The sequence below is a fragment of the Conger conger genome, chromosome 2 (assembly GCF_963514075.1).
Source record: "Conger conger chromosome 2, fConCon1.1, whole genome shotgun sequence".
Taxonomy (NCBI): Eukaryota; Metazoa; Chordata; class Actinopteri; order Anguilliformes; family Congridae; genus Conger; species Conger conger.
In genome coordinates, this window is record NC_083761.1 from 79,432,513 (window position 1) to 79,448,035 (window position 15,523).

General features: G+C 46.7%; 1 protein-coding gene across 2 annotated transcripts in view; it reads right to left on the minus strand.

Annotated features, from left to right (window-relative positions):
- Positions 1 to 9,218: 9,218 nt before the first annotated feature.
- The window catches only part of mycbpap (mycbp associated protein), a 29,630-nt gene continuing 23,325 nt past the window's right edge, over positions 9,219 to 15,523 (minus strand). Inside the window, exons 16-20 of one of the 2 annotated variants that reach the window (XR_009708118.1) lie at positions 14,117 to 14,232; positions 13,491 to 13,615; positions 10,922 to 11,074; positions 9,892 to 10,094; positions 9,219 to 9,787 (exon numbers count right to left, since the gene is read on the minus strand). Coding sequence is in view for 1 of the 2 variants with exons in the window: in XM_061232612.1 (XP_061088596.1) it covers positions 9,999 to 10,094; positions 10,922 to 11,074; positions 13,491 to 13,615; positions 14,117 to 14,232 (490 nt within the window). In the remaining variant the exon portion in view is untranslated. Of the gene's footprint in view, positions 10,095 to 10,921; positions 11,075 to 13,490; positions 13,616 to 14,116; positions 14,233 to 15,523 lie in introns of both variants that reach the window. The other variant, XM_061232612.1, reaches the window with a different exon arrangement.

A 15,523-nucleotide genomic window follows, 5' to 3' on the forward strand; every position in this document is an offset into this window, starting at 1 on the left:
AAGCGATGTAGTAGACAACTCTGAAATAGTGGAATTTCCCTTTGACAGAGCGTATTTGCTCACCCTTGAACATGAACACAAAACACGCTGATGCAAGTGATGGCTTCTACTCCTGTCTGTGTGCCCATGGCATCAGTAGTTTTAAAACAGCCAAGGCATTTTACATCACCAGCCATTGATCTGGTCCATCATATTGGGGCAGCCCATAGTCTAGTGGTTAAGGTGCCAGACTGGGACCCGGAAGGTTGGTGGTTCAAGCCCCACAAATAAGATCAGTACAGCTGCTAGGCCCTTGAGCAAGAATCACGTTGCTCAAGGGGGAATTGGCCCCTGATCAGTCCAATCAACCAAGTAGTTCTGGATAAAAAGCTAAATCACCATAACGTCATGTCATCTTGTAATAAGAATTATAACGTGGCCGTTACACAGTCCAGATTGATACAGGGATGGCAGGGCCTGTTTTCTTTGGTTTTTTTTTTCCACAGATCTGAATGAACCCTGGATGGACCCTGCCCTTCAGTGGGCCCAGTAGATGCTCCCATCCACATGCCGTCCAGATCAGGGAAGCTGCTGCATCCAGCTAACGGGACGACAGAAGAGACCCATCGGCAGCTCACAGCAGAGAGGAGAGAGGAGAAATCTCGCACCGACATGCAAACACAACATCTCATCTAGTTTTTAGCTGTGACGTCTCTCAGTGGCGCAACAGGCTAAGATGCAGCGGACTTGCAGTTGAAGCTCGCTGCAGTTGCACACCGGGGACCGGGGTTCAATTCCCAGTCCTGCCAAAAGCCAAGTTTGGCTGGCTCATGTGAAGCAGCATAATTGGCTCACTGCTCCAGAGGGAGGGACTTGGCAGGGTTAGTAGATCACCGCACAATAAAGCTGAGGAACGGGGTTTGGGCGGTGTATCTAATACTAGCTCTAATTGAATCAAACTGGGTACAATTGGCTACCAAATCCGAAAATTAATAAAATAAAAAAGACCAGGTGTACCCACAGTTTTGAGCTTAATTTTGAGCCACAATGACTGGCATTGCAACTCCCAGGCAGAAGGGAAAGTCCGCTATATTGCAACATAGAATACAGCAGTAGAAGTTTCAAAAAGTGCTCAAAAGTGCTCAGTGAGTATAGAGATCTTGTTGTCACAGAACCATTTCTGTGTGGATTTTTAGGCATGCATCGGGTCATTGGCTTGCTGGACAATCCGCCTACAGCCTCAGTCTCAGCTTGGTGGCAGAGGCAGCCAGATTGCCTGATACTTGATGGAATCCATTACACTATTGATCTTAACCAGTGCCCCTGGACCCCAGTAAAACAGCCCCCAAAACATTTGGACCCTCCACCATATTTCACCGTGGGGATGAGGCACCTCTCCTTTTAGGCAGCTATGTTTCACTGCCAAACTCATTTACATTTTACATTTTAGTCATTTGGCAGACACTTTTAATCCAAAGCGATTTACAAGTGCATAGGTTCTACCATAAGTCAAAGCATCACATCCAGATCTAGCAAAATACACATGAAATGCTGTTCTAAACATAGTTGTCATCATAAGTGCTGTATTTTTTTTTTTTTTTGGGGAGGGGGGGGGGGGGTTAGACGAGGATAGGGATATCAGAAAGGAGGGGCAGGGGAAATCAGGAGGGAGGACTGGTTTGAAAAGGTGGGTTTTGAGTCTGCGTCGAAATAGGGGGAGGGATTCTGCTGTTCTGACAGTGGTAGGCAAGTCATTCCACCACTGAGGAACCAGAACGGAAAACAGGCGTGAACGTGCAGCTCGACCGCCAGGTGCACGTAGAGATGCTGATCAATGCTGATGCCGGGCCTGGCCAAAATGTTTCAGTGTGGTCTCATCGGACCACAGCACCTTTGCTCAATCAAATGAGATCAAAATGAAATGTTTCGGTCAGGTACAGCATTGGCGTGTTCGGCATCGAAACAGAGACGCGTAAGATGGAGAGACACCTCACACCCGCGGTGGACTACGTGAAGCTTATTTCCTCGGCCTGAATTGGCTGCTGATTGAAAGGAAACCGCAAAAGGCCTGCACACTGCAGCCCTCTGGGACTGCAGTTTGACGCCCCTGTTGCACGGTGTGTAGGCCTGTGTGCTTGTTAATTAACAGCCCTTTCATTGGGGCCAATCAACGGCTTGAGTTTAGGCCTCGCTGGTTTAGAGAGTGGGTTTTGTTTACCTTTCTTTTCGCGATAGGGCAGGACGGCTGCATGCCATTGTTTTCTCACGCAGCACCTCTAATAAAGAGCAAGCGGCCACCAATTTATTTCTTTTTTGCCCCCCCCTTCAAATGTTCAGTAACTTCATTTACGGCCAGGCATTATCCCCGTCTTGTGACAGGGGTAATGCTAGACATTTTTTTATTTTATTGAACATTTTTAAGTGCAGTCTCCAGCAATAGAGAGGAGGCAACATGAGCACAGGAGGTAAGAGCGGTCGTCTGGCAGTTGGAAGGTTGCCGGTTTGATTCTCCCACCGTGGGTGTGTCGAAGTGTCCCTGAGCAAGACACCCAATCCTCCAATTGCTCCTGACGATGCGGTGCATTGCATGGCAGCCTATCGCCATTGGTGTGAAAGTGAACGGGTGAATGAGGGGCATCGATTTTAATGCACTATATAAATGCAGTCCATTTGCTGTTTACCAAGTGATGCAGCAACTGGCACACGAAAAACTGAAAGCTTCAACCGAAAGGTTTGGTGAATTAACTACTACTGGTCACAAACGGGCATTGTACTGTGAACCTGACCCTAAAAAGGAGGCTGGGGCCACTGGTTTGTTTTGGTGACAAATTTTGACCTTCATATAGACAGCGGCGGGACTAGCAGCCTCATCGCTGGTATCTGGCAACACCAACTGACCCAAACAAACAAGGAATGAGCTACCTAGTAGCTGGCAATTACCAAAGTTTTAATCGTCTCTCAACTGTATTAGGTAGAGGCGATTTTGTTCTGTTGAGAACGCTCGATTTAAAGATTAGGAAACCTTTATAGAGTTGGGATAATGCTTTAGTGTGTGTTTATTATGTATTTATTACAGTAACAATACAAATACACACACGCTAAAAAAAATCATCGGCCCTTTTCACCAGTGGACGATTAAGTAACTTTGACAAAGAAACGCTCTTCTTAAAAACAGTCACTGACCTTAAAGTCCTTCTTGGAGACTTCTTAAATAGTGCATTTAACAGATTGTGTCATGCACTTCCAATTCTACAAATCAGAAAAGGACTGAACCTCAGTATAACTGCCAGTCTGTCACAAGACCCAATTATGTTACATAGAATAGCCCTCCATAGATAATGCTACATGTTTTAAAAGGATGTCTTTTGAATTATATTTTCTTTCAGTTTATCAACAAAAAACTCCACCGTTGCCTAGGCTATAATAATACGACATTCGTTATCACTTTTCGACGCATCTAATAACTGGATTGGCGGGGGGGTGGGGGTGGGGGAGGGGGTCCATCTCCACCAAATCAAGTTTACTGATCCAGCAGTAATTATGGTGTAACACAACTCTGCGGTGCAATTGTTACCGGTATTTATAGTAGCAGTAATGTAGCCTACCCTCGATCCTCTTTGATCCCCTCAAGACTCAAGACACAAACCCAGGCAGCACCAGTAGCTATCCAGCGCAAGCTGGGGGGAATCTGCTGAAACGGTTACACAATGCAAACTTCCAACGGCGTAGCTTACTCATTGATCCCTTTCGCTGTGCCTGAGGACACCACCCATAAAACAAGCACCGATATTCATCCGCATCGTGCAGAATCTTGCGGCAAATCAAACCTGGCGAGTGAGAGCAAGTGTAACGCGGGTGGCTCAGGTTTGGACACACGGTTTGCAATAGAAACCTTCTTAAAAATTTAAAATCATTATTTCTCCGGCATACATCGGATTGATCCGGTTAGTCTACAGGACCAGCAATTGCCCTTACCTCTCTCATCGTTTATCCTCCAAACTTAGGTTTCATTGTAGCGGCCGTCTTGCCCATTGCAGCGTTCGTTCCCTTTTTAATAGCCCGTCTCAGTTCTTAGCAACAAAAGAGCAAGATAAAGGCGAAGAAAATGGCCTAAAAATGTCGCCAACTGGAATTAAAAGCGGGGCCTTCTGGTTTCTGCTCTGGGTTCCGAATAGACACGCGATCGGTGTATTCCCCGCGTTGTTTCAGACGTTCGGTGTCCGGGCAAAGTTGCCTATCCTTGTGTGTCACAATGTAAAAACAGGCGCCGAGCCCCGCATATAACAGGGAAAACTCCAAAGCAAACGCACAGAAACGGGGAGATGGGGGCGGGGAGGGGTGCGCGCTGCCTGCCTGCCGAGTCAGGATTTAACCCACTCCCTCCCGAAGCGCAGCGAGACCGCAATTGAGGGGGGGGGGGGGGGGGAGAGAAGTGGCGTGTCAGCTGCAGGTGTTTATTCTTCATTTAACCCGCATTGTGTGTTTATCTGCACCTCGCTATTCTGGGATTAGATAGGCAACCGTTCAGTTCTCTATTTTATAAATCAGTTATAGGTAGACCTGTCTGTACCTTTTGGCTTTCTCTGTTTTTAGGAGAAAGCCGGACGTGCCCCCTTCAAAAAAGTGACTTTTTCTTTGGAAATTCATTGATCCCAAAAAAGCTGCATGGAGCCCGGAGTTGTGCTTGTACGGTACAGACGTTTTCAAAATAACGATATAACGCGGTAGTAATGCAACTAGTTCATGCTTCAGAAACTGAATAAAAACGCGACGGACAATACCGATCACCTTTCATAAAAGATTGAACCTAGGCTAGTGTAGACCTCAATTGAAAGTTTATCTCTCGTCTACTTTATTTCTGAATAAAATATTAATTAACCAATTTTGCTCAGTGCCGTTAATAGCAGTCGAGAGTAGCCTATGGCTTAAGCTACCAGCAAGGCTATATAAATGACTAATATGATGGTTACTATACAGTTCTTCAATTAAACATTACGTCATGCGAACGAACGGTATGTCATCCAGGTGTTGAGAAGGAGGGTCATCTGTGGTGTAGGCTGCCGTTCGTTCGTATACCTTTACTTGGAAAGAGGCTATCTGCCTGGAGACGGTGAACACGCTGCTGTTCAGTGTTCGTTAATGATTAACACTCCCTAACAGTTTTAACATGGCTCCGGGAGGGCAACCTTTCCTTTTCTTTTTTTTTTGTGTTGGTGGGCGCAGTTTCTGCACCTCATCCACCGACGTGTTGATACTTTGCACAATCTCTTCATCACTTTATTCATGTATTTATTTCTACACAGATGGCCGTCGGTGTTGAGATCGGATTCTGACTCGTTACTCAAAACAGCGACGAGCTGTCTGTATTTTTGTGTTATAAGTGGGGTGACAGTAACAGCAGGTGGACTCAAATCTCGTTAGAGGATTAACTCCACTGCCCCTCGCAGCCCCACGCAAGGGGTGTCTAGATTTGGGGGAGACAGAGGAAGGATGAAGTGGAGACACGGGTTTCCTTTAGTTACTTTAGTAGAATGTCCCAAAAGACCTGGTTCGCCACGGTCCTCACAAAACACAACACTCTCAAACATCACATTTACGTCAAGTCATGGAACGTAGATTCCGAAATTACATTTGAACCAACTGCATACAAACTACATTCCCCGACATCACTACACTACAACATCTTACATAACCTTGACTCTCAAACATCACTTTGGGAAAAGCTCATATAAGCTACATTCCACCCATTTCTTACTCCCTGAGGAAACTTTCAACACAGAGGATGTGAAATGCGAGAAATCCAGAGTTCTTTCTTTTACGCCAGTATCACGTTGCCACGTTATGAAACGACTATACTGAATTACACAAAAACACTGAACTATTCCTGAACATAGAAGACGAAGAAGAAGAAGAAGAAGAAGACATTGAAGGGGTATTGGGGGTGGCAGTCAGTATTCGGCAGAAGAATACGGAAGCTTGCCTGGTGGGCTCTGCAGGTATACGAGGTGTACTGGATACGGGGAGGGGGAAGAAAACAGACGGGGCCCCAGACAGGGTATTATGTAAGGACAGGCAGTGACGTACACACTCTGGGCCCTGAGGACCCAGCGGCGTCAGCCGTGGGGGTGGGAGCCTCTGTAGTGGGGGGGGGGGGGGGGGGCGTTCAAAAAAACAGGCCCCCCCCTGGAGGGTTGGGTAACAGTGCTGTCACCTGACCTGGGTCCCTCACTCTCACCTGCACTCTTCGAAATACAGCGACAGTGGAGGTACATTTTTGTTGCAAAATTTTCCGCATGTACCCTGAAAGTACAGTAATGTTCTCTTTGGGTACAAATGAGTATGCTTTCCAAGTAAAAAAGGTAGAAATGAATGACGTTTCGCTGCCTAGAGAGTACAATTTTATGCACCTATAGGGTACTGCCCCAGCGACAAGCATTTGTTCCCTTTTCGGCACTTTTCGTACCTTTATTTCTGAATGTGGGAGACACGAGTTTACGCTGCTCCAGGTAAGAATTAGCCTCGGTTTTAGGGCACGTTCAGAAGCTGAAAAGAATGTCAGAGCTGTAGAGTGGGAGTTATACTGCGTTTCAGAGTGTTTCCTGTGGTTCCTGCAACTCAACCCGTCCTGAAACCTTAATTTCAGGATGTAAACACAAACTGAGCTTCACAGGATGAGAGACTCCCGAGACACTCCTGAGACACTGAGCCACAGAGACTGTGTGTACACAGTGTGTGTGTGTGTGTACACAGTTTGTGTGTGTGTCTGTGGGTGCAGTATGCGAGTGTGTGTACACTGCGTGTTGTGTGTGTAAACAGTATATGTCTGTGCACAGAGTGCTTGTGTCTGTGTGTGTATGCCGTGTGTGTGTGAGTGTGTGTGTGTGTTTACTCAGCACACAGTCCTTATCCAAATGTATGTTTATGTGTTGCATGTGCTGGTAGCCACATGTCTGCGTAACTTATTCCAAGGCTACAAGAGCAGGTCCCCACTCTCAGGTCCGGAGTACAGGGCTCCCAACTGTGTGTGTGTGTGTGTGTGTGTGTGTGTGTGTGAGGGAGAGAGAGTACAGGCATGTACACTCACAGAGCACTTTATTAGGAACATTTTTACTTTATTACACCTACATATTCATGCGATTATCTAATCAGCCAATCGTTTGGCAGCAGTGCAATGCATAGAATCATTTAGATACGGGTCAGGAGCTTCAGTTAATGTTCACATCAACCATCAGAATGGAGAGAAAATGCGATCTAAGTGACTTTGACCGTGGAATAATTGTTGGTGGCGGACAGGGTGGTTTGAGTATCTCAGAAACTGCTGATCTCCTGGGATTTTCACGCACACTAGTCTCTAGCGTTTTCAAAGAATCGTGCAAAAAAACGAAAAACTCCAGTGAGCAGCAATTCTGCAGACAGAAACTTGTTGATGAGAGACGTCAGAGGAGCAGCCAGGCTGGTCAAAGCTGACAGGAAGGTGACAGTAATGCAAATAACCACACATTGCAACAGCGGTATGCAGAAGAGCTTTTCTGAACACACAACGCATCATAACTCTAAGTGCATAGGCTACAGTAGTAGAAGTCTAAAAAAATAAGTCTACTAAATACAGTGCTCAGTGAGTGTATGCTTTGGGTATATGTATGTGCGTGTATCCACACCTGTGTGTGTGTAGAGAAGAGTAGCACAAAATTCTGGGCTAATTCCCCCTGGAACAATGTGGGGTTATGGGCCTTGCTCAAGGGCCCAACGGTTGCACAGACCTTACTGTGGCTACACCGGGGCATGAACCACCAACCCTCCAGTTCCCAGTCATGTACCTTAGCCACCAGGCTACAAGCTGTCCCAGTCATGTGCCTTAGCCACTAGGCTACAGGCTGTCCCAGTCATGTACCTTAGCCACTAGGCTACAGGCTGTCCCAGTCATGTACCTCAGCCACTAGGCTACAGGCTGTCCCAGTCATGTACCTTAGCCACTAGTCTACAAGCTGTCCCAGTCATGTACCTTAGCCACTAGGCTACAGGCTGTTCCAGTCATGTACCTTAGCCACGAGGCTACACGCGCCCCCAACCCCCAGCACCCCACCAGCTCTCACCAGCTCAGCAGTCGTCTGGCAGTCGGAGGGTTGCTGGTTCGATCCCCCACCCGGGCTGTGTCGAAGTGTCCCTGAGCAAGACACCTAACCCCCAAATGCTCCTGACGAGCTGGTCGGCGCCATGTACCTAAGCCACTAGGCTACAGGCTGTCCCAGTCATGTACCTTAGCCACTAGGCTACAGGCTGTCCCAGTCATGTACCTTAGCCACTAGGCTACAGGCTGCCCCCCTTTTGAGCCCCTCTCCACTCAGCTTGGGGCCCGGGGGTAGTCAGTTCCACTATCGCCCCCTGTGTGACCCCCCGGTATGTGCATGTGTACACGTGATCCCCTTGTGTGTGTGGTGTGCACGTGTTTGTATATATGCCTGTTGTGTGTGTGTGTGTGTGTGTGTGTGTGTGTGTGTGTGTGTGAGAGATAAAGAGAGAGAGAGAGAGACCAGCTGCTCCTTCATACAGAAAACAGAGCAGAACTTTCTGGAATTTCCCACTTATGAAAACATTAGTGCGCAGACACCCCCCCCAGCACCCCACCAGCTCTCACCTCATGAGCGAGTGCTTCGCTCGCCCCACCCAAACCCCACCCAACGCAACCCAACCCAACCCAGCCCCCCAGCTGCAGAAACCGAAGGGAAGAACAATGTCTAGCGATGAGAGAGCCATGAATCACACCTGAAGCACAGGACGAGAGACAGATTTAATGCAGCCATTTTCTAAAGGTTAATGCGCAAAAATGAAAGGTATGTGAGCACGGTACTGTACAGGACGGAGGGAGAGAGAAACATGCAGTTGCATGCGCGACAGATAGATCATTACATTTATAAGGTGCTTTTGTAGACACTCAAAGCGCTTACAGTGATGAGGGGTAAACGTGCCTCAACCACCACCAGTGTGGATCACCTGGCAGTTAAACTGTGTTGGCCTGGTGACTGCGGCAGAGTTAGGCACATACCTGTGCTGCTTGTGTCCTCACTGCGTGTGTTGTGTGAGACATGTCTGTGCTGCAGTGTTGCCTGTCTGTACTGCGTGGGGCCAGACATCTGTCAGTGCTCCAGTGATATCTGTCTGTACTGCACTGTGTGTGGGTGTGAGGCATCTCTCCATGCTGAAACGTGTGCTGTGTGATATCTTGTCTGTATTGTGAGATATCTGTCTGTACTGCAGTGTTTGTGGTGTGAGGTATCTGTCTGTACTGCAGTGTGTGTGGTGTGAGATATCTGTCTGTACTGCAATGTGTGTGGTGTGAGATATCTGTCTGTACTGCAATGTGTGTGGGTGTGAGATATCTGTCTGTACTGCAGTGTTTGTGGTGTGAGATATCTGTCTGTACTGCAATGTGTGTGGGTGTGAGATATCTGTCTGTACTGCAGTGTTTGTGGTGTGAGATATCTGTCTGTACTGCAATGTGTGTGGTGTGAGATATCTGTCTGTACTGCAGTGTTTGTGGTGTGAGATATCTGTCTGTACTGCAGTGTTTGTGGTGTGAGATATCTGTCTGTACTGCAGTGTTTGTGGTGTGAGATATCTGTCTGTACTGCAGTGTGTGTGGTGTGAGATATCTGTCTGTACTGCAGTGTGTGTGGTGTGAGATATCTGTCTGTACTGCAGTGTTTGTGGTGTGAGGTATCTGTCTGTACTGCAGTGTTTGTGGTGTGAGATATCTGTCTGTACTGCAGTGTTTGTGGTGTGAGATATCTGTCTGTACTGCAGTGTTTGTGGTGTGAGATATCTGTCTGTACTGCAGTGTGTGTGGTGTGAGATATCTGTCTGTACTGCAATGTGTGTGGGTGTGAGATATCTGTCTGTACTGCAGTGTGTGTGGGTGTGAGATATCTGTCTGTACTGCAGTGTGTGTGGTGTGAGATATGTAGATATGATAAGCAAGTTGCCTGTGGATTCAGACAAATAAACATGATTGGTCCAGCAGGTCACACAAACAAACATGATTGGTCCAGCTGGTCACTCTGAGCCTCCACCAGCAGGTCACACAGAGAGTCCACCATGGACTCCATCAGCACACACACCTGGAGACAGGGGGTAAAAGGGGTAATGAATAATACAGACAGGGACAGGAGGGGCAATTAGTCAGGCCCAGTCTCAGTCATCAGTCACAGTTGGTCTCAGTCTCAGTCTTAGTCTTAGTCTCAGACATCAGTCATCAGTCACAGTCACAGTCACAGTCATCAGTTACAGTCACCAGTCTCAGTCTCAGTCACCAGTCTCAGTCACCAGTTACAGTCTCAGTCATCAGTCATCGGTCTCAGTTTTAGTCTCAGTCTCAGTCATCAGTCTCAGTCATCGGTCACAGTGCTGTAGTGCAGTGCAGAGTTCAGCAGTGCATCACTCTGTACTGAAGGGTTTTTATAGTGTACGCAGTGATGTGCTTCACTGTAGAGTACAGTGTACTACAGCGTAGTATGCAGTATGAATTGTGTTCTGTTGAGCGGTGCATTATTCTGTTTTGCAGTATTGCACAGTGCTGTGTAGCGCAGTTTTCTAGTGCAGTGCTGAGTAGCGCAGTTGTGTAGTGCAGTGCTGCACAGCACAGTTCTGTAGCATAGAGCGGTGTAGCGCAGTTTTGTAGCACAGTGCTGAGTAGTAGTGGCTGCCACCCAGAAGATTAGTGGTTCAAACCCCTGGTGTAGCCATGAGAAGATCGACCCAGCTGCTGCGCCCTTGAGCAAGGCGCTTAACCCCACATTGCTCCAGAGGGGGGATTGTCACCTGCTTATTCCGATCAATGTAAGTTGCTTTGGATAGCAGTGTGGGTAAACGACTGCGCTGTAATGGCGTGACGTAAGGGGCGCATGACTGCGCTGTAATGGCGTGACGAAAGGATCGGGGGGCTCACGCGCTTGTGCAGGCGTTGGCGGTATCTCTCCTGGAGCTCAGGGCTGTGGCGGTCCGGGCTGGGGGGGGAGGAGGGCGGAGCCTTACTGGGAGCCTTCCCTGCCTTCCCAGGGCGCCTCTCCTCCCTAAACTTCCTCTTACTGGCCGTGCCGTCCTGGGAGAAAACACACACACACAGACCACCGTACACACCGTCAGTGTGTGCGTGTGTTTGTGTGTGTATAGGTGTAGGGGTGTGTATTGTGTGTATAGGTGTAGGTTTGTGTCGGCATCTGTGTTTGTGTGTGTATACAGTAGGTGTAGGTGTGTCACATTTCTTCCCCATTATGACATTTGGTCTGAAAAACAGCCTCTTGACCACGACTGCATGTTTTTATGTTTAGTTTTTAGTTGCTGCCACATGATTGGCTGATTGGCTCTCTCTCGATAGCTCTCTCTCCCTCTCTATCTCTATCTCTTTCTCTCTCTCTGTCTCTCTCACACACACATAGAAAAATACACACATGCACTCACACAGACACACACACGTAGAAAAATACACACATGAACTCACACAGTCACACAGACCCACACACACACACACGTAGAAAAATACACACATGCACTCACACAGTCACACAGACACACACACACACACATACACGTAGAAAAATACACACATGCGCTCACACAGACACACACACACACGTAGAAAAATACACACATGCACTCATAGTCACACACACACATACACGTAGAAAAATACACACATGCACTCATAGTCACACACGCACACACACACACGTAGAAAAATACACACATGCGCTCACACAGACACACACACATGCCTACACTCAGGCACAGACGCACACACCCACACACACTCTGCTCTGATCTGTACCACTCCTGAGAGCTGGCATAGAGGTGTTTGTGTTCATAACAATGACTCAGAGCGTGTCCCACTTTGTGTGTGTGTGTGTGTGTGTTTCTGTGTATGTATCTGTGTGAGTGTTTCTGTGTATGTATCTGTGTGAGTGTTTCTGTGTATGTATCTGTGTGTGTGTGTGTGTGTGTGTGTGTGTGTTTCTGTGTATGTATCTGTGTGAGTGTTTCAGTGTATGTATCTGTGTGAGTGTGTGAGTGTTTCTGTGTATGTATCTGTGTGAGTGTGTGAGTGTTTCTGTGTATGTATCTGTGTGAGTGTTTCTGTGTATGTATTTGTGTGAGTGTTTCTGTGTATGTATCTGTGTGAGTGTGTGAGTGTTTCTGTGTATGTATCTGTGTGAGTGTTTCTGTGTGTGTATCTGTGTGAGTGTTTCTGTGGTATGTATCTGTGTGAGTGTTTCTGTGTATGTATCTGTGTGAGTGCTTCTGTGTATGTATCTGTGTGAGTGTTTCTGTGTATGTATCTGTGTGAGTGTTTCTGTGTGTGTATCTGTGTGAGTGTTTCTGTGTATGTATCTGTGTGAGTGTTTCTGTGTATGTATATGTATCTGTGTGTGTGACCAAACAAAAAAAGTGACAAGCGCCTATTACACATGAAATAAAAAATGAATGCAGAAAAATCCCCAGATACCTTTCGTATAAACACTGCCCGTCCCTGGTCCCAGCCTTTTGTGTGCATTAGCCTCCAGTTTAAATGCATTGTTGGCTCTCCATATTGCTGTGTGTGCTTTTTTATTTAGCTTGCGCCTCTGATTGCAGTGTGGCTTTTTGCTCATTTTAATCTTAAGTACATCAGTCAATAACAGCAGTAATGCTAACGGTCGGGCGCTGGTTTAGGGCTGAGTGTCTATGGCTTCCCAATGCTCAGAATGCTCAAAACAACATTGCTCAAGAGGTCCAGCAGAAACTCACACAGTATTTTATCTAATAGGTTCACCTGACCGGCAACTAAATACGCTTTGTGGTAAGCTTATCCAGCAAGGCTAACTACCTAGGCTCTTACCTGGTCTCTAACGAGGTCAACTAACCAGATAATAACCTTCAGTTAACAACAGCTGAAGAAAAGCAGCTCAAGCTAGGATTTGAAGCAGCTGGTTGACCAGTTCAGACCAGCTCCATACTCAACATAGTTTGACCAGCTCAAGCTATGAGCTGTTTTGAAACAGCTGGTAACCGGTCATTTCAAGCAGGTCAAAAGCTGGATTTTACAGCAGGGAACACCGACTTGAAACAAGAAGTATCAATTATTATTTTACACGACCATCAAAAAATGAAGGAAACTACAACAGATTGAAAGTCAAATGACTGTCCGTGTGGAAATTCCAGCTACCAGCCTGAGATGGCGCCTGCTTAAAACCAGGCTGGCATTTCCACCAGTGTCCATTCACACAGCTTGCTGTGTTGATAAACTTTTTTTTTTTTTTTTTACACGCATTGTGTCGTACATAATTCAGACAAGTACAAGGCCAATAACAGCTTGCTCCGAAACCAGGTCACGAATAAAAGGGCCTTGGCCACTTGTGGGAGTGCTGGTCCCAGCGGACGCAGATCTTGACGCCCTGTGTTTGGTGTTTCTCCAGCATGGTTCATGTGAAGTGTTTGCTGCCCCCTTGTGGGTTTACATGGTCATGGCGGGCATTGCTCACCTCAGCTAGTTTTTCTTTGCTCGTCTGTTTAATTGGCCCCTTTTTCTCTTCCTCTTTGGCACTCCCCCCTTTCTTCTCCTCCTTAGAGACCGGTCCTCCTTTCTTTTCCTCCTTCTTTGCTTTCCCTGCACTCACACAGACATTATTCAGGGTTTTGTTTTAAGAAACCCCACGGCAAACAAGTTGCAGCAATGTGTTGGTGCCGGGGTACTGTATGTATGTGTGCATGCAAGTATAAGTGTCAGTGTGTCTATGTATGGGTACATGTACATAAGTGTATGTGTCAGTGTGTGTCTATATGCATGTATGTAAGTGTAAGGGTGTATAATGACTCTATGCATTGCACTGCTGCCACACAATTGGCTGATTAGATAATCGCATGAATAAGTAGGTGTAATAAAGTAAAAATGTTCCTAATAAAGTGCTTGGTGAGTAAATGTTAAATGGTTGTGTGTGTGTGTGAGTGTGTGTGTGTGTGTGTGTGTGTATGAGTGTGTGTGTGTGTGTGAGTGTGTGTGTGTGTGAGTGTGTGTGTGTGAGTGTGTGTGAGTGTGTGAATGTGTGTGTGTGTGTGTGTGTGCGTTTGTGTGTGTGTGTGTGTGTGTGTTTGTTTGTGTTGGACTCACAGGACTCGTCTTGCTGGCTCTGTCCCTGGATCTCATTCTCTGGCAGACCCATGACCTGCCTCAGCCACACAGCCTCACTGACCAGCCCGTCCAGCAACTCCCTCCACAGCTGCAGCCTGGAGCACAGAGAGCAGCAATGGCAGCACTGTCATACAGCAACAACACAACTACAGCACTGTCATACAGCAACAACACAACTACAGCACTGTCATACAGCAACAACACAACTACAGCACTGTCATACAGCAACAATACAACTACAGCACTGTCATACAGCAACAACACAACTACAGCACTGTCATACAGCAACAACACAACTACAGCACTGTCATACAGCAACAACACAACTACAGCACTGTCATACAGCAACAACACAACTACAGCACTGTCATACAGCAACAATACAACTACAGCACTGTCATACAGCAACAACACAACTACAGCACTGTCATACAGCAACAATACAACTACAGCACTGTCATACAGCAACAACACAACTATAGCACTGTCATACAGCAACAATACAACTACAGCACTGTCATACAACAACACAACTACAGCACTGTCATACAGCAACAATACAACTACAGCACTGTCATACAGCAACAACACAACTACAGCACTGTCATACAGCAACAACACAACTACAGCACTGTCATACAGCAACAACACAACTACAGCACTGTCATACAGCAACAACACAACTACAGCACTGTCATACAGCAACAACACAACTACAGCATTGTCATACAGCAACAACAGCACAACTACAGCACTATCATACAGCAACAACACAACTACAGGACTGTCATACAGCAACAACACAACTACAGCACTGTCATACAGCAGCAACACAACTACAGCACTGTCATACAGCAACAACACAACTACAGCACTGTCATACAGCAACAACACAACTACAGCACTGTCATACAGCAACAATACAACTACAGCACTGTCATACAGCAACAATACAACTACAGCACTGTCATACAGCAACAACACAACTACAGCACTGTCATACAGCAACAACACAACTACAGCATTGTCATACAGCAACAACAGCACAACTACAGCACTATCATACAGCAACAACACAACTACAGGACTGTCATACAGCAACAACACAACTACAGCACTGTCATACAGCAGCAACACAACTAGAGCATTGTCATACAGCAACAACAGCACAACTACAGCACTATCATACAGCAACAACACAACTACAGCACTGTCATACAGCAACAACACAACTACAGCACTGTCATACAGCAACAACACAACTACAGCACTGTCATACAGCAACAACACAACTACAGCACTGTCATACAGCAACAACACAACTACAGCACTGTCATACAGCAACAACACACCTACACTGTCATGCTGTAGTTGTGTTGTTGCTGT